At 41.3% G+C, this 23201-nt stretch overlaps 1 protein-coding gene across 9 annotated transcripts in view; it reads right to left on the reverse strand.

The window, feature by feature from the left end:
• The window catches only part of MICAL2 (microtubule associated monooxygenase, calponin and LIM domain containing 2), a 272089-nt gene that overhangs the window by 41088 nt on the left and 207800 nt on the right, over positions 1 to 23201 (reverse strand). For all 9 annotated transcript variants that reach the window (XM_056802064.1, XM_016423435.2, XM_056802061.1 and 6 more), the window contains 3 exons: positions 22558 to 22667; positions 12842 to 14141; positions 4586 to 4704 (listed from right to left, as the gene is read on the reverse strand). In XM_056802064.1, coding sequence (XP_056658042.1) covers positions 4586 to 4704; positions 12842 to 14141; positions 22558 to 22667 — 1529 coding nt within the window. The remainder of the gene's footprint in view (positions 1 to 4585; positions 4705 to 12841; positions 14142 to 22557; positions 22668 to 23201) is intronic.

Consider the following 23201-nt stretch of genomic DNA (forward strand, 5'->3'; position numbering starts at 1 on the left):
CCAAGATTAGTCTTAAGATTTGCCCAGAGTCACACAAATAGTGACTAAGACAAGATATGAATCCTGGTTTTCCTGACTCCATTATTGTCTCCACTATAACATGGTACCTCTAGAATCTAGAATCTAGATAATCTTCCCTGAGGAGAAATCAAACTTCTACCACAACCAAGAAAGTGCTGAATGCTAACTGCCCTCAGATCTGGGCTTTAAGAAGAACATGGAACCTGGAGGAAAAGAGTCCAGTTTGGAATTTATGTAGTATGGCTTGGAAACCAGGAGATGTCTATTCTAGATGCAAGTCTGATTCTAATTTGCCCTTTTTAACCTTGGGTAAGTTATGCTCCTTTCAGGATCTTAATTTCATCCTCCCTTATTTGAATTAGTCTTATCTAGACAGTCTTGAAATCCTTTCCAATGCTAGCATAGCATGACTTTACAATGTCAATACCATGTCTTTTCATTGACAAAATCTGAGGGATCATCCAAAATTTTCAGTAGGGGAAGCAGATTGGTGAGGGATCTGTACATAGATGCATGGATCCCAAGGCTCCCAATTTTTATCTTTCTTCATCCAAGAAAGACCACAAAATCTGAGGAGTGAGCACATAAGCAAAGGGAAAGATGCCCTGGGGGTACTGAGTTTCCTTGCTGTCTATCCTGGCTACAAGGAGTTGGAGGGCCATGATGTCTTGAGACTAACAATGCAGTTACTCTGACCACTGCCCTCCTGAGTCTCTGCATGTGGTCACTGGGAACAGTGGAGAGGAAAGTGAAGACTTTGACTGGGAATCAAAGAGCAAGTTGGCATCCAGGGACTTCAGGGATTAGCTTTGCTAAAATGCCTCCAACACTGAAGTGAAGGTGAATTCCTGAATGATAGAACAAGCACATATTGAAAATCTCATCAGCTGATGAGACAGAAGAGCCAGTTTTTCCTCTGAGAAGAGTCACAGACATACTCCTTCCTTTAATACTTTCCCAATCTTAGAAAATTGAGAGGACCCCCAGGCAGAGATTTCAATTTTAGGAGATAGCTGGAGACAGATTTTCTTTCATATTAATTATGTACAATAAATGATGTAGCCATAAAAAGCAAATGGTCTGTTTGAAAATGGAAAGGAAAATTCCATGTGCAAGGAGTAGGGGATAGCAGCATTACAAGCCAGATAGTTTTCTAATTTTAATAATTTTGGAAGTATATGCCATAGCATACTGTGGATCAGTTATGACTCTGGTCATAATTTTTTTTGTCTTGTTTTGTTTTGTTTTAAATCCTACTTAGCAGTTTTGTATAGCAGTGAAGGATGAAGAATCAAATCTCCAGGATGTGTCTGAGAGCCCTGGATGAGACCAACTGGACCAGTGGCTTGAGTATAGTGCCACATAGTGGACAGATTGTACATTTTCCTGCCTCAATGATTGATAAATGAAGTGACATCCGGATTAAGTAAGGTAGCAGTAGGGTGTGCTGGAACCAGCTCAAACTGGCTCACTGAATCCAGTAGTTAAATTTCCAGTATGAGCATTTACACTTCAGAAATCAGCAAATGCTACAAATAAGGGCTTGATTTATGTTTTGCTGGTTGTCGAGATTTAAGATTGTGATGGAGAAAATGTTAGTAATGCAGATTAAATTTAAACAATTGTTGTGCATACATTTTTCCCCAAATAGCCAGGTGTTCAACATTTACCAGAGTACCTCTAGGTTGCTTCTTTTATCACAATGCTCCAAGTGTTTTGTAGGATACCTGCAAGATGTCACATACAATCTACCTCTATACTGAAGGAAGGTAGGAAGGAAGAGGTAATAAGGGGGTGAATTAGGGAGATGACAGGCATGGGGATGGAAAGGAGCAGCATATGGGAGGAATAATGGAGAAAAAGAACCTATAGGACTCAACGGCTAAACAAACTGGAGAAGAACCAGAGAAGTAGAAGGTTCAAAAGTAACTCTTAGGATTAAAATCCTAATCCTTGGGTGACCTGGAGGATATGGTGGTTTTAGCCATAGAAACAGAAAAGTCAGCAGGACAGTGGGCATTGGGGGTGCAATGCTTAAAGGGCTATTTAAATACCAGCCCAGAGGTCTGTGGAGGTTAGAATCATGTGTCTGGGGAAGGGAATAGATGGTCTTGGATTAGTCAATTAACCTCTCTCCAGGAAGACAAGATGGTAGAAGAGAAAGCTTACTACTTCTGGAATCAGAGATTCTGAGTTTAAATCTTGGCTCAACCACTTGCTACCTGGTTGACCCATAAGACGTCCTTTTATGTTTCTTGACAGATCTCATCTATAAAAGGATTTTAGACTAGATGACCTCCAAGGTAACTTCCAGATCTAAATCTATGATCTCACAATCCTATAAGAGATGATGAATTCTCAGGTTCTGGCAGGACATCAAGGTGGAGATTTCCAAAAGACAGCTGGAGAAGAAGGGAGTCCAAGGAAGAAATATCAATTTGGGACTCATTCCAGTAGAGGTGATAACTGAAGCCATATTAAGTACATGTTTTCCAAGGAAAACAGGATAGAGATAGAAAAGATAAGAAGGCAAAGGAGATGAGGAGACATTAAGGGAGAGAGAGAGAGAGAAGAAGCAGCCAAAAGGAGAAAGAGATGATATGGATGATACAATACAAATATCAACAGAAAACTTGATTTCAAAATATAATCAGAGAAGTAGCTGGGTAGCACAGTGGATAGAATCCCAGGCTTGGAGTCAGGAGGACCCAAGTTCAAAACTGGCCTCAGGCACTTTCTAGTAACCCCATTTATCTAGCCTTTGTCCTTCTGTCTCAGAGTTGTTACTAAGACAGAAAGTAAAGATTGAAATATATAGATGTACATATACATGTTTATATTATATGTTCATAAATTATAGATGTATATATGTGTATTTATAGACATCTTTATATTACATGTAAATTATAGAGGTATATGTATATATTTATATACATGTTTATATTATATATGTGTAATTATATACACAATTATATTATATATACATGTTATAGATGTATATATGTATATTTATAGACACATTTATATTATATATAAATTATAGTTGTATGTTTATATACATGTTTATATTATATATGTATAAATTATAGATATATGTGTGTGTATGCACACATTTATATTATATATGCATAAATTATAGATGTGTATATGTGTATTTATAGACATGTTTGTGTTATATGCACATACATTATAGATGTATGTGTTTATTTATATACACATTTATATTATATATACATAAATTATAGATATGTGTATATTATATACATATATAAATTATATTTTTGTTATGTATACATTTATACATAATTATGTATATATAACTTATGTATACATACATATATAAAATCAGAGATGGGTAATCAGGAACAGCTTCGATGTCACCTCTTTTCTTTTCTCTCCTACTCTCTCCTTTTATCCTTCCGTCTGTCTGTCTTCATGTCTTGCCATCATCTCTCTCTCCCCTTCCTTTCCTTCCTCTATTTTTCTTTCTACAGGTCTCTGTCTGTCTCAGTCTGGCTGTTTCTGTCTTTCTCTCTCTCACACATATATGCACCCCCCCCCCCAGGTCCCTGACTTGGTCTTACTTGAGCAATGGGGTTAGGAAGCCCTCAGTTATTGGGGATAATTCCAATGCTTATATCACCAGATGTGGAAGAAACGATTGTAAGTAAATAGATTCGATTCTCCTCCTTCCTCCCCGGGAACCTCACTGAGCCAACAAATAAACACAGCAAATGGCAGAGAAACCACTTTTCTGTCCATGAATGTAAACACATTAGGCTGAGCCATCAGCCCAAAGGCCCTCTGAAAGACTCCTGCCCCAACAACCCATGGGGGACCGCGAAAAACAGCCCAGAATTTGGGATGGAGGGTACTGGTGTGGGTGTGGAGGGGCAAAGGTTTGCACCAAACATAGTCTAGAAATCTAGAAGGAAGGCCCCAATTCTGTACAGCTACAGAGCAGAAAGGAAACTCTCCATGTCTACAGTCAGCAGTCCCTCCAAACCCAAGGCGCAGTAGGCATTTTCCGAGTATAAATGCCTAGATGCAAATCCATGGTTCATTTAATATTTCTGATTAGAATAAACATAACATTTTCCATGCAATCTGCCTCTAGTGCTTCTTAAATGAAGCTATGTTTCCCCCTGGGGACACAGGCATCTGTTTGTTTTCATTTTTCGATGGTTTGCTTGTTGGACCTCATATTAAAACCACTTTAGAGCTGCAGTTTCAAAGTGGTTTCGAGTAAATATGTTGCTGTCTTGGGGGTTTTTCCCTGCTCCTTCAAATGAAGTTCTTCTTAGAGAAAGAAAAGATTCCTCTGTGAGACCTGAACGATTCAGAAAATGAAAAGACAACTTTGGAGAAGGGAAAACTCTTGGCCCTTGCCAAAGGGAGAGGAAGGTCTAAGCATCAGATGCCACGGCAGGTAAGAGTGTTAAATAAAAATATCTCCCAGTTTGAGAATGCTCTGGGTTGGAAATCCATGACTCTCCTGACAGTCAACAAGACTGCCACCCCCTACAAAATCAACCCCTTTCTCGGTTGCCAAGGGGAAGGTTACCTTTGGTGGTAGGGAAGGTTGGGGTTCAAATTCACCATCTGAAGAGGAGGTGGTATCAGAAGAGGAGAAGGAAGAATAACACTCAGTCATCTGGGCTCTGACAGGTAGGTGCATGGAGCCTAAAATAGGAACAAAGTGCTCAATCAGGCAGAAGCGATTTCTCCCCTAGATTTCATGACCCAACACTCCCTTTCCCTCCCTGCCCATTGCACCTGCCCTGAGCCTAAACAGCAGAGCTACCTAAAGGCAATCTGAAATTTGGCTCCCCACGTTAATTAAATTGCTGGCTCTTGGCCAAGGGCTTTGCACAGCTCTTGGTGTCCACATTTAAAAACACACACACACACAAGGTATTATGCAGAAATCAATTAATTCCTTAAACACCATTTATGGATCACGGGGCTTCAAACGCATTCAGAAATGAAATCTATTATTAAAATGCATGTCTGAAGTTAGCCATGGTACCTCAAACGATTGTGTGAGGGTCACCGCGCAGTCTAATTGAATGCAAAAAGTCCAAGCCAGCTCTTAAACAAATTACCCTTATGTGGCTCTCAGCATCTGGCACCCATTTTTAGAACATGACATCTGCTCGGTGTAAAAGAGCTGGCGTCAGAATGTCTGGTCATATAAAAAAATCACAAATGTAATCAGAAGCAAATGGACTCTGCCAGCACGGGGCTTTATCACACAGTCTCATGCAACATAAATATTTCATTAATTATGTCTAAACAAATGCCGCTTTTATCTTCCCCACGTAAGAATATTATCACATCATCGGAGCAGTGATGAAAACATCAGGAAAGATGGCGGGGGGTGGGGGGGAGAGAGAGCATGTGGACATTTCAACAATGCGCTCCCACAGGGCAGCCTGGATGGGCGGGCATGGGGGCAGGACGTAGAGATAGCCTGTGGCTCAAGGAGCCCTAATTAAGGCAGAATCGATGGAAATGCCCATTCTGAGTAGGATTCTGCTCAATTCTGGCTCTGACCTGAAACCCCCTGGGTACCTGGTATCTTCACGTGGAAACATCTGCCTTTCCATTTCAGCCTTCTGGAGGGTTAATGATTAACATCTGGACTGGCCCAGCTCTGGGCGATGAATGGCCCTGTTGGGGTGTAAGTTATTTGGTCCTGCCCAGGTGACTGATAATTTATTGCATCCTAGTTTCTTGTGTAAACCCATATTTGAGCAGGTGTGTGTGTGTGTGTGTGTATGTGTGTGCACTAGGTAATATAATGGTTAAACTCTACCTTTCCCCTTCCAAGCAGTTTTCTGCTGAAAGTGAACAAACCTTAGGAAAAATGCCAGATACAGTGGAAGATACTGGATTCTCCCTTAAGAGGACCTGAATTTGAATTCTGGTTCTGCTCCTACTACTTGGGTCATTTTGGCAGGTCACTTAATCTCACTGAGCCTCAGTTCTTAGGATCGGAGAGTTCCAAGGGACCCAAGAGACCGCCAACTTCAATACTGCCCTTGCCCCCATTTTATAAATGAGTAAATTGATGTGGAGAGAGTTTGTGACTTTTCTAAGGTCACACAGGTAGTAGGGATAGGGGGCAGTGGTTAAACCCAGTTCCTCTGACTCCAGAGTTAGCATTTTCTCACTTTGCCTCTTGCTAAGTCACAAAATGAGGGACTTGGATGGCATTTGGGGGATGCTGCATGGGTTCAAATCCTGTTCCTGACAATCACTACCTATGTGATCTTGAGTGTGTGATTTGAGTTTCCTGGGCTGAAGGGAATTGATCTATATGGCCTCTGAGGTTCTTTTCATTCTAGATGTAAGATCCTTCCAGCTCTAAATCAATGATCCTATATCTCTTTAAAAGAAGAGAAGATAATTATTCTGATCAAGGCAGTGATATAAGACAATCCCAAGGGACTTGGGCTGAAAAAAATGCCATCCACCTCCAGAGAGAGAACTGATGAACTCTATGTGCAGACTAAAGCATACTTTTAAAAACTTGACTCCTTTTTTGGTCTGTATTTTCTTTTGCAACATGGCTAAAATGGAAATTTATTTTGTATGGCTTCAAATGTATAATCAATATCAAATTGCTTGCCTTCTCAAGAAAGGAGGGAGGGAATTTGGAATTCAAAAATTTTTAAGTTAATATTCATTTTTACATATAATTGGAAAATATTTAATAAATAAAAATAAAGTTTAAAAAAGGGAAGATTTTGGTTCTTCAGATTTTTTGAAGAACTTTTTTCTTTAAATTTTTAAAGTACCCATTCATCATTCCAAAGTATGCTTTGGGAGCATCTAAGTGGCCCAGTGGATTGAGAAGCAAGTCTAGATATGGGGAGGTTCTGGTTTAAAATCTGGCCTCAGACATTTCCTAGCTGTATGACCCTGGGCAAGTCATTTACTGCTCTTTTACCTTGGAACCAATACACAGTACTGATTCTAAGATGGCAGGTAAGGGTTTAAAAAATAATAATAAAGTCATTGCTGAGTCCCAATTCTGTCTCTTCCTCCTATGATGTCAGACATCACAAAAATGAAATTCTTTGTACTAAATCTAGCTTGAAGGGAGAAAAAATGGGGAGGCAGGAAGGTTATTGTTATTATCTTATTTGTCTTTGCATATGTCTGGTGAAATCTTTCCTCTGGGGCACATGGTTAGACTGGAGGGTATGACAACGTGCAGATGATGGAGAGCCACAGAGGTTAAGAGACATGTTCAAGGTCCTGCCATGATTCATGGGTGAAACTGAGACTTGGATCCAAGCCTCCTGCCTCCCAGGCCAGTAGTTAATCCACCCTAACCTTACCCTGCCTTAGAGACGCCTCCTCTCCTCCCAGTAACAGGGACATTGTCCAAATCACAGAACCTTGAAAGGGCAGAGCAAGGTGGGACTTAATTGTTTGGAAGAAAGTGAAGATGGAGTCCTTGCCAAAGGTCACAGAGCAAGGCAGTGGAGGTGCCAGCCAGAGACTCCCTGACTCCTAGTGCTCTGTCCCCTACCTGCTGCCTTCATCATGGGCTGCTTAGGTATTGCCCTCTCTTCTTCCCTCCCAAAACTCCCTAGTATTCACTATTTAAATAGTCAGCCTTTACTTATATATTTGCACGATGTCCCCAGTTAGAGAGTAAGCCACTCAAGGGCAAGGCTGAGCCCTGTTTTCCTTTAATCTTTGCATCCTTAACATCTAGCCCAGTGCCTGGCACATGTTCTTTAGTTATTTCAATAGTGTCCAACTCTCCATGACACCATTTTGGAGTTTTCTTGGCCAAGATACGGTGTGGTTTGCCATTTCCTTCTCCAGCTCATTTTACAGATGAGGAAACTAAGTCAAAGAAGGTTAAATGACTTACCCAGGGTCACCCTGCTAGTATGTACGGATACTTAATATATGTTGATTGACTGTGGGAGTGACTGATTGACTAGGGTTTGTCCTAAACTCTGCTGGTCCTTACTTAGCTCATCCTTAAGAATGAGGACATTCAGGATGTCGGGCCAAGCAGACACAATGAATGCAATGGACTCAGGAGATCTGGGATAGAGTCCCTGCTCTGACCTTTATGAGCTTCAGCAAGTCCTTCTTGTCACTTTTGAGGCTGACTTTCTCGGGTGAGAAATGAGACTCCCCTCTAGGCACACTGACTACTTCCTAGGATCACTGTGAGGAAAATACTTTGGAAACTTCAAATTCCCATAGAATTGTCACCATCCTCATCCTCATCCCCATCCCCATTATTAGCAGTAGCATCCCCTGGAGGCAAGGGTAACTCTCTTCTGGAACTGTGAGAGGAGTAATTCGAGGAACTCCCAGGGAGATGACTCCCTCCACCAATACAGATGGATAGTTTTTCTGTAAATTATAGCCTTAAAGAATTGTCTGGGGTGCTAAGAGTTTGCGGGTGGTCCCATAGCTAGAATGGGCCAAAGATGGGTCTTGAACCCAGGTATTCTTGACTCTCCAGGCTGGTCCTTCACCACACTGGCCCAGGCATATCAGAGCCAGCTGGTTTGCCTGGGGATGGACGTCCCCATCTCTGCTTGGGCAATTAATCCCTGGTCATCTGAGCAGCACAGATCTGGACTGGCAGCAGAGCAGAACAAGATGTCATAGCCAAGTCCCTGATTCCTCAGCTCTCCAATTCTAACCTTCAAGCAACTTCCTGTTCGGATTTAGCCTATAACCTGCTATTTGCTCCCTTGCTTCTTTTCCCAGTGGGAATAAATTACCCCCTTCTCATCCCTCCTCTTGAAGTCCCATCAATAATTAACTGGAGTTACAAGGGCTGCTGGATAAACAGCCTGCTGCCACCGGAGCACCTGCTTCCCTAGCTGCCAGGGACTCTTTGCTGCAGCCTGATGTCTTCTTGGAACAAAGACAGGTTTCTTGACCTTCCATTGGCTGGGAACAAGAGCCCTCATAGCTCAGGTTATGGGGGATGGGGATGGTAGTGATCTTCTGGCCCCCCCAGGAGTGGGCTGGGTACAAAGCCCTGTGTTGTTCTCCCTGGATCAGGATATCTACAATAAGAACCTGTTTTCCTTTCATGAGATCTGAGTTCTACAGGGCTGCCTTCTCCTTTAGCCAGATCTGGTGCCCTTTGGCTAGAAGGCTGGACCACTGGGAAGCAGGGGGCAGGGATTGTTGGGAAGTTAGTGATGGATGGAATCTAGCCATAGGTCCTGTTGTATCAGGAATGGACAGATTAACCAGCAGGCCACCCAGGTAAGCCTAAAATACACCAAAGGGAGGAGAACACATTGCTGAATAAGGTAGGGAGAAGGAGCTAATATCTAATGGAGACCTCAAGTGACCCAATTCCTGTTGGGGAACCAGGCAATAACCACATGTCAACATTAAGCTCTATCAACTGGAGGAGGAAAGTCTTTTGTATTCACCTTTCAGAGCATCTGAAGCAAATGGGGACAAGTTCACAGAATCTGACTGGTCTGACCCATACCCAGATAAAATTCCTGCTTGATCTGGGTGCTGAGAACCAGGACAGATGTACCTATTGGTTGTCTGGGTATTCTTCTCACCCCTTTCCCTACTACTTTTATCCCTCCTAAGTGTGACTCAGAAATAATTTCATCCTCAATTTCCCAGTAGGTCTGTCTCAACCAGAGGCTGGTTAGATTAAGGCTAGAAGGAATTTCTGAGTCTCTCATCCTTTAAAACTCCAAACAAAACATCTTACTAAATCTTAACCGATATCTATTAGTACTCTATCTCTCCTCTCCTCAACCATACTCCTTAAAATGACCACCTGGCCCCAATGCTTCGACTTCCTTTCCTCAGTCCTTCTAACCCTACAATTTCAACCTCATAATCTACAAAGACCATCCCTGCCAAAGTTACAGTGATTCCTTAAGTGTCAAATAGAATGACCATTTTGGGAGAGCTCAAAGAGTTCCTTCCTTCCTCCACCATTTTGGCTCCCAGAAGCCATTAGGCCTTTTCCAGGCCATGGTTTATTTGTTTGTTTTTTTTTTCCCATCTCTTTGCAGCATTGGATATTGTTTAACACTTTCTCCCCCTGAATATTCTCTCATCCCTGGGTTTTTAGGACAAGGTTATTATTTGGTTTTCCTTCTACCTGTCTACTTACTTGTTCCTTCTCAGTCTCTTCTACTGCCTCTCATCCATATCATGTCTGTTAACTATGGATATACCTAGGGCTCTGCTCTGGATCATCTTCTCTAAAATCTCACTTAGTAATCTCATCGACTTCCCTGGCTTCAATGATCAGCTCTATGTAGTGACTCAAGATCCATATATCCAGCCCTTAATCTCTCTCCTAAACTAACCCCACAGCAGAAACTTCATCTTGGGCATTTTGAACTAGATGCCATGGTATCTCAGTTTTGATATATCTATTACTGAATTTATTATCTTTTCCTCAAAACCTACCCATCTTCTTTCTTACCACTGTCAAGGGCTCACCATCCTTCCAGATACCCTGGTTCTTATTGGCAGTATCATCCTCAACTCTTCACACTCATTCCCTCTACCAATATAGTTTTTGTTGTTCAATCATTTTGTATCCAACTCTTCAAGACCCCTATTGGGGTTTTCTTGGCAAAGATAGTGGAGCGTTTTGCCATTTCCTTCTTCAACTCATTTTATAAATAAGGAAACTGAGGCAAATAGAATTAAGTAACTTGCCCAGGGTCACACAGTGGGGAAGTATCTGAATCCAGATTTGAACTCAGGACCTCCTATCCCCAGGTCTGGCATGTACATGCCTCTTCACTGACTTTCCCCAAAGCCCGGAGTGCTCTCCTTCCTTACCTTTGCCTCTTAGAATCCCCAGTTTCCTTCCAGGCTCAACTCAAGTACTATGTACTACAAGAGGTTTCTTGTAATGGTCTCCTTTGTTAGTGCCTTCCTTTCTGAGGTTACTGTTGCTGGTATCTTCTATATACGTTTATATGTATGGGTTGTTTCCCCAATTCAGATATAAGTTCCTTGAGGGCAGAGACTGGTTTTGCCTTTTCTTTGTATTTCTGGTGCTTAGCTAGGGACCTGGCATGCCCCCAGGGTTTAATACATGCTTGCTGATTGATTGAACCCTCTCATTTTGCAAAGAGAAAAACAGAAGACAGATTGGCTCCAGGTCACACTGCAATGGAATGGTAGATTGGGAAAAGTAGAGTTGGGAAAAGAACCCAATTCTCCCACTAGGTCAGGGTTCTTTCCAGCTGATGCCATTGTGCCAGTGCCAAGCCTGGAGTCAGGAAGACTCATCTTTGTGAGTTAAAAGTCGACCTCGATGAGACACTGACTAACTGTGTGACCCATGGCAAGTCACTTAACCCTGTTAGCCTCAGTTTCTTCCTTTGTAAAATGAGCTGGAGAAGGAAATGGCAAAACACTCTTTGTCAAGAAAACCCTAAATGGGTCTTCTGAACTCAGGAACCCATCCTAAATCTTCAAGGACTGTATTTTGGGGAGGTTCTTTAGAATTTCTAGGAGAGATGTAAGACCCAAAGTGTTTTCTTCCCTAGAATGCTCAGAGAAGTTGCTGTTGAATTATAAAGACAGCAACCACTGAAACAAGAAACAACTTCCCTACCCCACTCCTTATTGCCCTGATTCTGCCATCTGGGAACAAACAGAAAAACTCTGTGCCCCCTTCTCTATTATGGTCATTCAAAAAATGAAAACAACTATTGTGTCCAACCTTCTCCAAGAGAAACATCTTCAGTTCTTTCAACTGATTCTCACACAGCATAGTCTCAAAGCTTTTCACTGCCTTGGTATAGAAGAATATCAGTGTTCTGCCTAGAAGGTGGTAGAGCTGAGCGCCATATTTGCAATGTGGTCTGCTTATGTGGTCTCCTTATCCTTAGGCACCCTGTTCCTCTTAGCCTGCTCAGTTATTTCAGTCATCTTCATGACCCCATTTTGGGATTTTCTTGGCAAAGATACTGAAGATTTCCTTCTCCAACTCATTTTATACATGGGGAAACTGAGGGCAATAGGGTTAAATGTCCTGCCCAGGATCACACAACTAGTAAGTGACTGAGGCTGGATTTCAAAACAGCACCTCCCATCTCTGAGCCTGGCTCTTGATCCACTAAGCCACCCAGTTGCCCCTCCCCATCATTTTCACAGAGTTTATTACAAGGGTCTCCTTTTTCTCCTCCTTACCTCAGCTTTCTCCACACTCTTGTCCACCCTCCACACCACTGCTACCAAAGTTATTTTTCTTAAAAATAAATCTGACCATGTTAATCCCTCATTTGCCAAATTCTAGTCTCTTCCCATTATCTCTAAAGCCCTTCACAACTTGAACCTAACCCACCCCAGTCTCACTGGACCTTGCTCACCTTCCTGCTCTCTGTTATCAAATAAATTGGTCTTTTCTTTGCTCCTCACTCAAAATACTCCACTCTCCTGCCTTCGTGCCCATGCCTGGAATTCCCTTCCTCTTCAATTGGGCCCCATAGAACTTCTTCTTCCTTTGAGATGCAGCTCAAGCATTGCTTTCTACTTGAAGCTATCCAGATTCTCTTCAACTCTTGGTGACCTCCCTTCCAAACTACTTTGTATTGAACTATTTTGTGTTTATTCCCTTTATATTTCTACCATATATGCTTCAAAGTCTCAAAGCTTTCACCATCTCCCAGTAGAATATAAATCCTTTGAGATGAGATATTATTTGATTTTTAGATATCTATCCCCATGACTTAGAACAGTGCCTGGCACACAATAAGCGCCTAATAAATTCACGTTGGTTGATTGATACAGAAAATCTTGCTACAAAAACAGCACTTACTTAAGTTTTCTCCAGGGAGAAGAATGTCCATTTGGCCTGAGGAAGACTTATTCCAGGGCTCTGAGGGTTTCTTTGGAGTGTAACAGATGTCTTTTGCTCCTGGGTTACTAAAAATACTGCCAAGATCCTTCCTTGTTTTCATTGACCCCAGACTCTCATAAGTTTTTTCTTTGAGTCTAAAAGAAGAAAAGAGACTGCCCTTCTTTGTCAGGGCTTTGTACTGGTCCAAAGACTTACCCAGTAGTACCTCTTTCAGATTAACTTTGTCCAGGAGCGTGGAGCTGTCTTCTACAATGGCAGAGGGTAGGGTCATGGACCTCTTTTGCCTACTGGGCAAACTGCGAGCTCGGGCAACTCTATCTGAAAGGCCCCGTGTCACTGGTTGTGCCTCGGGGGCAACATGTAATGAAATGGCTGAGTCTGAGGTCCCTCTCTCATTTCCAGGTACCAATAAGGAGCTGAGGGTGGGCTTCTGCACATCACAGTTTTTACTATAACTGGTTTTCTTTAAGTTTGGAGATTGATCACAAGGTTGGGGACCATTCAGGGATAAATTCTCCATCAGTGTCTTTGGTCTGGAGTCACTGTTCTTCTTCCCACCTTCTGGATTAGAGAGGAGGGGCTCCAAGGACTTCCTAATTGCATTTGCTATCAGTCGAAGAGGGGACTTGGGTCTATTTACTGCTCCCTCCCTTGTAGCCCTCGGTGTTGGGCCACAGGATTCCTGTGGAGTCTCTCTCTGGTGTGATAAGGCCTCCTTGGCTGGTCCAGGAAATGATGAAAGGTTAGACAACTTTGATGTTTCACCTCTTTCATTGCCCGCATGCATCAATTCTCCAGTGTCCAAGCTTAGATTCTCTGCATTGGCATCATTCCAGTCCAGCAACTGAGACTTTTGTTCTTGAGTGAGGGCCAATTTCTTTAAGCATTGTTTTCTCCCCTCATTGGATTTCAGCTCGTTCTCTTCTGTCTTACTTCCTATAGTCGTATTCCCTTGGCTCTTCTCAGAAGTTAAGGATAGAGATGGCCTGCTCCTAGGCTCTACTCCAACATGATCTGGACCATCCCGGGTATTTCCAGTTTTCCAAGGAATTGTTTTAGTTTTCCAATGGCCATTGGCAAGCTTCATACCAACATCCCCAGGCCCATGAGTGGAAGAAGAGTCTTCTTTTTGGAAACGATGAGGTATATAGAGAGGAATTTCTTTACACACCTCTCGCATGCGAACTCTTCCCTGAATGATTGGACTTTGGGGCTGGGAATGTCTTCTTTTGATTTCAGGAGAAGTGGTGTATGTCGCCTGGAGGAAATCAACATAAAAGTAATTATCAGGCAATCCCTATTACTCATCACTTGTCTATAGGCATTCTTTTCCCTGATCATTCCCCACATATCTCCCTCCCCAAGCTCTTGATGGTTGTGCTGGAGTAGAGCCAAAACTACAGATGAGGCAAATTCATTTGGTAAGAGGAAATGCAGCATCATGATGATAGGACTCCAGCAGTGGTAGCCACTGGTGGCTGAGCTCCATTCTTCTAGAATACCAAGAAGAAGGCATGGGGACAGAAGTTACCATGGAAAGTCACCACTCTCCTGCTACAGTGGGTATCAGTGTCCTGGGACAGACCATATTTCCTCTGTGCTGGTTATATCTTAGAAGTTAAGGAGAGCTGGGTTGGAGATAAATCTGTCCTGAATGTCTTAAATCCATCTTAAAATAAATTTCCTGAGACAGTAGGTAGCAGAAAGAACACCAGGCTTAATTCAAAAGACCTGGGTCTAAGCCCTAGAAGACCCAAAATGATGGTGAACACGGGAAAGTAACTTTATATCCTTGAATCTCAGTATGCTCACTTGTAAAATGGGCCTCATAATACTGACAGTATTTATCTCATGAAGGTTCAATATTATCTTATTTATAACATGGTAGAGTAGAAAGAGTCCTGGCTCTGAAGTTGGAAAATCTGAGTTCAAATTCTACTTCTGATACTTACTAAGTGTTTGACTTTGGTTGTCTGAATTATATTCTCTAAGTCTCAATTTCCTCCTCTAGAAAAACATGGGGATTGGACTTTCTGGCCTCTAAGGTTCATTCTAGCTTCTATTCAATGATTCCATGATGGCCAACTATTGTTTCATCCTTATTTGATGGAGTTAAGATGAAAATGATCATGGGGATAAGTCCCTAGCCTTGTTTGTTGTTGTTCAGTCATTTCAGTTGTGTCTAACTCTTAGTACCACCCCCCCCCCCAATTTGGGATTTTCTTGGCAAAGATATCAAAGCTATTTGCCATTTCCTTCAAATGAGAAACTGAGACTAACAAGATTAAGTGACTTGCCCAGGGTCACCCAGTGAGACCACAAATGAACTCAAGATGACTTCCTGACTCTAGGCTTGGTGTTCTAGCCAATGTGCCACCTAGCTACTTGTCACTGATCTACCATTATCGTTTTTGTGTTCAATGATTTGCTGTCTACTGTGTGGATAAATCATTGCTTTTAGTATCTATAAATATTACTTTTGACCCTTCCTTCAATTTTATCCCTAGATTCAAGATCAAGTCATCAATCTCTATTTTTCCTTAATACACATTAAGAATTTCATACTTAACAAGTCTAAATGACATTTTGATATTATGAGAGAAGGTTGCCATAAGATGAAGAAGCTTTTAAGTAATTTTTTGGATAGAACTATTTAATTTGATGCCAACTGTGTATATTAAGTGATTAATAAAATGCATTGTATGACTTTCTTTTTGATGTGTGAGTTAAACTCACTTGTATTCAGGAAAGAGGGTTATGGATTGTAAAATTATTCAGAATCATGACCAGCTTGAACTATCTTCCTGGAAGGTGTTATGATTTAGATCAACTCTTAACATGATTGTGATGGTGCCTTGTGTTAGAGAACAGTTTTCTAGACTTCAATGATTTTCCCTTTACTTAAGTTTCTTCTATAGACCTGTGATATATAAAGTTAAGAAGGTGAATAAAATTTTAGGAAATTTAGATATGATAGACTTCTGGAGAAAACTGAATGGGAATAGAAAAGAATATACCTTTTTCTCAGTGGTACATGGCACATACACAAAAACTGACCATGTATTAGGCCATAAAAGCCTCACAACTAAATGCAGAAAAGCAGAAATATTAAATGTCTCCCTTTTAGACCATAATGCAATAAATCTGAGGTATGTGAACAAGCCAGGTGTGCAGAATTGAGACCAAGGCTTCATAATCACCAATAAAGGTGATGGAGTTTTGATCCCACTTCATCAATAATAACTAAATTAAAGATGAGTTGATTTTAACAATTTGAAAATTTTATGACATTTTCCTTCTTGTGATATAAATTATGGATGCTTTATAAAAATATGTAATATGTAATTGGCCTATATTTTTGAGGAATCATTGATATTTTCTTAATAGATATGTAGTATCTTCTATTAAGAATGATAGATTTGGGGGTACTTAGGTGGTTCAGTGGATAGAGAACCAGGTCTGGAGATGGAAGATTCTGGGTTCAAATTTAACCATAGACACTTCCTAGCTGTTTGACCCTGGCCAAGTCACTTAACCCCTATTACCTGGCCCTTACCACTCCTCTGCCTTGGAACCCATACACAATATTGATTTTCCCCCCATTTTTACTGTCATGCAAAACAATATTGGTCATTATTGTAAGAGCACACTCATATATATCCAAATCCCCAAAATAAAACCAGAGATACACTGATGTGAAAGACAACTCCAACAGTTTTTTCCCCCTCTGGAGGTGGATAGTATTCCCTATTATAAGTCTTTCAGAATTGTTCCAGGTCATTGTACTACTGAGAGTAGCAAAGTTTTCACAGAGAATTCCCATCGAATACTGCTGTTATTGTGTATAGTGTTCTTTCAGTTCTGCTTATTTCATTCTGCATCAGTTTCCACAGCTCTGTCCAACTTTTTCTGAAATCATCCTGCTTATCATTTATTATAGCACAATAGTATTCCATTACCAACATGCACCACAATTTGTTCAGCCATTTCCCAACTGGTGGACATCACCTCAATTTCCAATTCTTTGCCATCACAAAAAGAGCTGCTTATAAATATTTTTGTGTAAGTAGGTCCTTTCCCCCTTTAAAAATATTTCTTTGGGATACAGACACAGCAGTGGCATTAAAAGATCAAAGAATATGCATACTTTTATAGCCCTTTAAGTATTGTTCCAAATTGCCCTCCAGAATGGTTGGATCAGTTCACAACTCCACCAACAATGCATTAGTGTCCCACTTTTGCCACACCCCCTCCAACATTTACCACTTTTCTTCACTACCATATTGGCCAATCTGACAGGTATGAGGTGGTATTTCAGTGTTGCTTTAATTTGCATTTCTCTAATCAAGAGTGATTTAGAACATTTTTTATATGACTATTGATGGCTTTGATTTCTTCATCTGAATTGCTTGTTCATATCCTTTGACTATTTTATAAATTTGATAAATTAAACCTTTATCAGGCATATTATAAAAATTTCCCCTCAATTTGTTGTTTCCCTTCTAATCCTGGTTAGATTGGTTTTGTTTTTATTAAAGCTTTTTAATTTAATATATTCAAAATTATTCATTTTATATCTTATAATACCCTCTCTCTCTTGCTTCATCACAAATTCTTCCCTTCTCCAAAGATCTGCCAGGTAAGCTATTCTGTGTCTTCCTAATTTAGATATGGTAGCGATCTGTATATCTAAATCATATAACCATTTTTATCTTATCTTGGTATAGGGTATGAGATCTTGGTCTATGCCTGGCTTCTGCCATACTGTTTTCCAATTTTCCCAGTAGTTTTTGTTAAAGAGTGAGTTCTTATTCCAAAAACTAGGATCTTTGGGTTTATCAATCACTAGCTTGCTGAGGTCATTTACCCCTGTATATTGTATATCTAATCTGCTCCATTGATCTACCATTCTATTCCTTAGTTGGTATTGGATTGTTTTGATGATTGTTGCTTGATCACAGGATTGATTCTAAGATAGAAAATAAGGGTTTAAAAAAAAAAGAATGGTAGGATCAGGGGTACTTATGTAGGTCAGTGGTTAGAGAACCAGGCCTGGAGATGGGAGGTTCTGGGTTCAAATTTGGTCTTGGACATTTCTTAACCATGTGTCCCTAGGCAAATTACTTAATTTCAATTGCCTCACCCTGACTACTCTTCTGCCTTGGATACCTGGTATGGATTCTAAAGTAGAAAGTTAGGGTTTACAATTAAAAAAAATTATTTAAAAAAAAAGAATGGTGGGATCAGATTCCTGTCTGAGAGGAAGCTGACAAAGTTCCTCCCTAGTAATTCATGTGCTGCTATGAATCATTTGTACCAATTATTTGGCCATATTCTGCTCTACCACTTTCTACTTCTACAGAGAAGCTAGAGTTTCCGTCGCTTTCCTTGCCATAATGATTTCTGCTGTCTATCATGTTAACAGTATGCAAGTTTTCTCTTCCACGTTCGATCCAACTTGTGAATTACTCATTGGACTTCTTACAGCTTCATGGACAACCAGTATTTTCTCGCATTCTCTTGCTTTAGGTGATTTCTTTCCTCTTGGATTTCTCTTTGATGAATGTTGAATGATCTCTTCTGTTCTTTGCATTGTTTTGACTCCATTTTCTCACCTAAACCTTCCAGCATTTCCCTTCAATTATTACGGTTATCATATTTGCTCTCATATACTTTCCCCCCTTGAGCTCTATTCTACATATTTTTGTCTGTCTTTAATTAGACAATATATCATTCAAGTTTTTTCCCCTCATGTACCAACTAGATATTGTTGTAATCTTCCAATGCTTTTCCATTAGTCAACACCCTTTTTGATATATTTCCAACATGATGATGCTGCTTAATTTCTGTCCTAGGAGTTTCCCTTGGGAGCTTCTCCATTCCAATCATGATTCTTGCCATGGCAACAGCCAAGGCATATCCTGTTGCATGCAGGTCCTGACATTTTTTATTTTATTTGATGTCAAACCATGTAGTCAAATTCATTTGTTTGTGATGGATGTAGCAAATATCAGCTTCTTGGAATGACTCTGATGTAGTAGAATTGAGCTGTGCCATCAAACTCAGAAAGGACTTTTCGAAAGCTCATCTAAATGAGCCCGTCTGTTCTTCAAACCTTCTGAGACAAAAGCATTGCTGACAGTTCTGGCTTTGCTTAAGTGGACTGTTCTGCGGACCTAGAGAGAGCAGGAGGAGGAACATGCAAGTTGGGGTCAGTGATGTAGGGACCTGGTGGGACCAAGAGGGAGAAAACACAAGGGTGGATGTAGGGGGAAGAAATGGACCCCATATTGCAAGGACCAGGGACAGACACCAAGGATCCAAGCAGACAGACAGAAGTCAGACAGACGCCCCGGGAGCCACAGACATGGGTGGGCACAAAGGGCAAAAGGTCTCCTAGGCAGTCTCTCTCTGTGCCTTTATTCTTCTGCCTTCATCTGGAGGGTTATTTTTTGGTATGGGCAGCATTAACAGTTTGCAATGGTATTAACAGCATGAAAACAGAGGGGGGAAAGCAGACCTGGGAGAACATTGTACACAGTAACAGCAATATTGTATGATGATCAACTGCGAAAACTGGGCTGCTCTCAGCGATACAATGATCTGGGACAATCCTGAAGGACTTGTGATGGGGAATGCCATCCACCTCCAGAGGAAGAACTGTTGAAGTTGGATCGATGAAGATCAAAGCAGACGATCTTTCACATTGGTGCACTTACAGTTTTATGTTGGGATTTTGATTTGGTATGAGTGTGCTCTTACAACAGTGACCAATATGGAAGTGGGCTTTGAATGACAATAAAAAAATTTTTTTAAACGGTTTGCAAGTTTGCTGTTTTATGTTTGATCCAACTTGCATATTCATAGTTGGACATCTTGCAGCTTCATAAACAACGAGCATTTCCCCACATCCCCCATAGGAGACCAGGGAGCATCCAGGAACCGAGAGAGAGAAGACAAACTGTATAGTAAATTAACAAAAGGGATTTCTTGGAATGTTCATTTCTTTAAGAAACCTTTACTGAAAGTAGAATTTACATAAAGTAAAAATTGTCAGAATTTTTGTCATCTATTTTGTTATTAAGAACTCCTGGAGTTTGTGCTAAGTGATTTTTTTAAAATTTAAACCCTTATCTTCCGTCTTGAAGTCAATACTGTGTATTGGCTCCAAGGCAGAAGGTAAGGGCTAGGCAATGGTGGTCAAGTGACTTGCCCAGGGTCACATAGCTGGGAAGTGTCTGAGGCCAGATTTGAACCTAGAACCTCCCATCTCTAGGCTTGGCTCTCAATCCACTGAGCTACCCAGCTGCCCCCTCTAAGTGAATATTTTTAATGTCTTTGAGTTCTCTAGATTTTCTCTCTTCAGATACAAATAAGTTCTCAATTTCTACTCTTTTTCACCAAATCTGGGCTTCAAAATGAAGTTATTTCTTACAGCTGCCCTACACTGATCTATGAATCTATGTTGTGTCACTTAGACTTAAGAGTGTCCTTGGCAAAAATAATATGAAGCCTCTGCCTCTGACTGATAAATTCTATTTCCAAATTTTGTCATGATATACTACTGGCTAGCACTATCCTCCATTAAAAAATGTCTAGGATGGGGTTAACCTGATGGCTCAGTAGATTGAGAGCCCAACCTAGAGATGGGAGGTCCTGGGTTCAAATCTGGCCTCAGATGCTTCCTAGCTGTGTGACCCTGGGCAAGTCACTTAACCCCCATTGCTCAGCCCTTACTGCTCTGTATTGATTCTAAGAAGAAGGTAAGGGTTTTAAAAAAATGTCTAGAAATGGCACATCAAAAGACTATACAAATTCTAGCTACTACTATATTAATTTTTCTATAGATGCCTTAGGTTAATAGGCAACAATGATGCTGCTGATGATACTGGTCATGGTGATGATGTTGCTGCTGAAGAGGAACCTAGAAGTTAGTCAATCTGTCAACATCAGGAACAGAGAACCTTGAGTTTGGTGATATAGGAAGCCATAATGAAAGGAGGCAATATGGCGCCTGCCCTGGAAAATGTTCAATCTACCTAAACTTCAGAAGAGGCTGAAGCACGAGAGAGCAGAAAATTCCTCTTCTTTATCCTTTCCTTAGTTTTTCTACCAATTAAAAACTTATTCTGAAGAAAATTAATTCCATTTCCCTCCTCTGGTCAGAGTCTATCTAGAATATTATGGTCTTCATATTTGGGAAAGGAGAATGACATGCTAATGAACACCCAGAGAAAAGCAACCAGAGGCTTGCCATGGGATGTTTTTTGTTGTTGTCCCAAAGGATCTGAGAATGTTTGTTTGGACAAGGGTAGCTTCAGGTTGGGTGGTGTTGGGGCAGAATTGGATTCTTCAGAAAAGGTATTCTATTTGTTGCTGGCCCCTGGGGCAGAACTTGGAAGGGGTAGAAGTTGGAAAGAGGCAAATTTAGGTTTGAGACAGGAACAGCTTCCTGACTATTAAAGCCTCTCCAAATTGGAATGGACAGCCTCAGGGGGTAGTTGGTTCTCCTTCACTGAAGGTCTTCGAGCCATAGCGGAATTATTGCTTCTCAGAGTTGTTGCAGAAAGTCTCTTTCTGGTCTAGACAGTCACTGCTGTCCCTTCCAGTTCTGAAAGCTGGAGGTGTCTGAGGTCAAATTTGAACACAGGACCCTCTTGTCTCCAGGCCTGGCTCTCTGTACTTCTTCTGATTCTAGAGATTTTTACACTGATGATGGAAAGCTATTTCACTTTGTTGAAGATCCAGAATCAGGGAGATCTATGTGACTACTTGCTATGCTTTCCAAACCCTTAGTCATGATCCCATAGAGAGCATAATCTCCATTTCTAGATCAAACCTCCATTTCTAGTCGTCCCTTAGCAAATCACATCAGCTGCCTGGAAGTTTGGGGGTCTTTGATCTTTTGAAGGATGGGTATACCCCTTGATATCTGAAACATGGATTTAAAAAGTTGGCCTCCTTCTTGCTATGTGCATCTAACTCTGGAAATAGGAAACTGAGTGCTGGCACCTCTTTGCATTATGATTTCTACAAGGATGAACTTCCTGACAATTGGCATGGTCCATGGCCAACAGGCCATGTTACAGGCAGGTTATTGCAAAAATGAATATCTTAGGACAATAATCCTGCCAACTAGTCTGTGTGCATATTGGGAGAGGGCAGAGGAATGGAACAAAATAACAAGAAGCTATGGAGCTCTCCCACCAGCCCCTTATTTGCCTCTTTCCTGTTCTGGCTGTCCACTTTGTATGGTGCCAGGAAGCTATTGGATAGTGATGGGAGAGTGAAGATGGATATCACATTTTTGTTTTTAAAACCTTACTTTCTGGGGCAACTAGGAGGCTCAGTGGACAGAGAGCCAGATAGTTCCTGGCTTTATGACCCTAGGCAAGTCACTTAACCCCAGTGGCTGAGCCCTTACCCCCCTCTTCTTCTGTGGAACCCATACTTAATAACCGATACTAACAGAATCAATACCAAATATCAGTTCCAAGGCAGAACAGTAAGGGCTAGGCAATTGGGTTTAAAATGGCTTGCCCAAGGTCATATAGCTAGGATGTGTCTGAGGTCATATTTGAACCCAGAACCTCCCATCTCCAGGGCTAGCTCTTTGTCCATTGAGTCACCTAGCTATCTCTGATAGGACATTTTACTCCCCTCTGGGGTCATACCTGAGGCAGGGGAACATCACCAGAAGGTTTCCCAGGACCAGGGGCTGAGGAAGAATAAGGAGGATCCTTGGAAGACAGCACAGATTTCTTACTATTCGGTGATGTCAAATCTGCCCAGGAAAGAACACAATATCTGTTAGAGTATCTCTTAAAAAAGGGGGGAGGAAAAAGAGTTTTTATCAAGCCTCCCCAAGGAAAGGGAGAGGGAAAAAGGAAGAGCAGATAGTAGCAAGGACCAAGGACACAGAAAAGCTGGTTATTAACCGTCAATCCTGGTGGTTCAGAGAGTTGTGGGTACCAAGGACACACGGAGCTCTAAGCATCAAGGAAGTATCTGAGGCCAGATTTGACCTCAGAATCTCCCATCTCCAAGCCTAGTTCTCTGTCCATTGAGCCACCTAGCTACCCCCTAGGTAGCCCTAGGTATCATGCCAGGCTCCTGAAGCCCTTTACACTCTGTAGTTCTATAATGTGAACAATGGCATCAGGGAGGTTTGACTGCATGCCTTATCAGCATCAATTGTCCAAGTTTGGGCCTGTGGATTTGTTAGGGTTGAGGGGAATCGTTTATTAAACTACTTAGAAAACTTGCCATGTGTCTTTTTGCAGGTTGCTGAAACAGTATTTTCCCAGAATGCTGTGAG

This window comes from Monodelphis domestica, chromosome 6 (genome assembly GCF_027887165.1).
Source record: "Monodelphis domestica isolate mMonDom1 chromosome 6, mMonDom1.pri, whole genome shotgun sequence".
NCBI lineage: Eukaryota > Metazoa > Chordata > Mammalia > Didelphimorphia > Didelphidae > Monodelphis > Monodelphis domestica.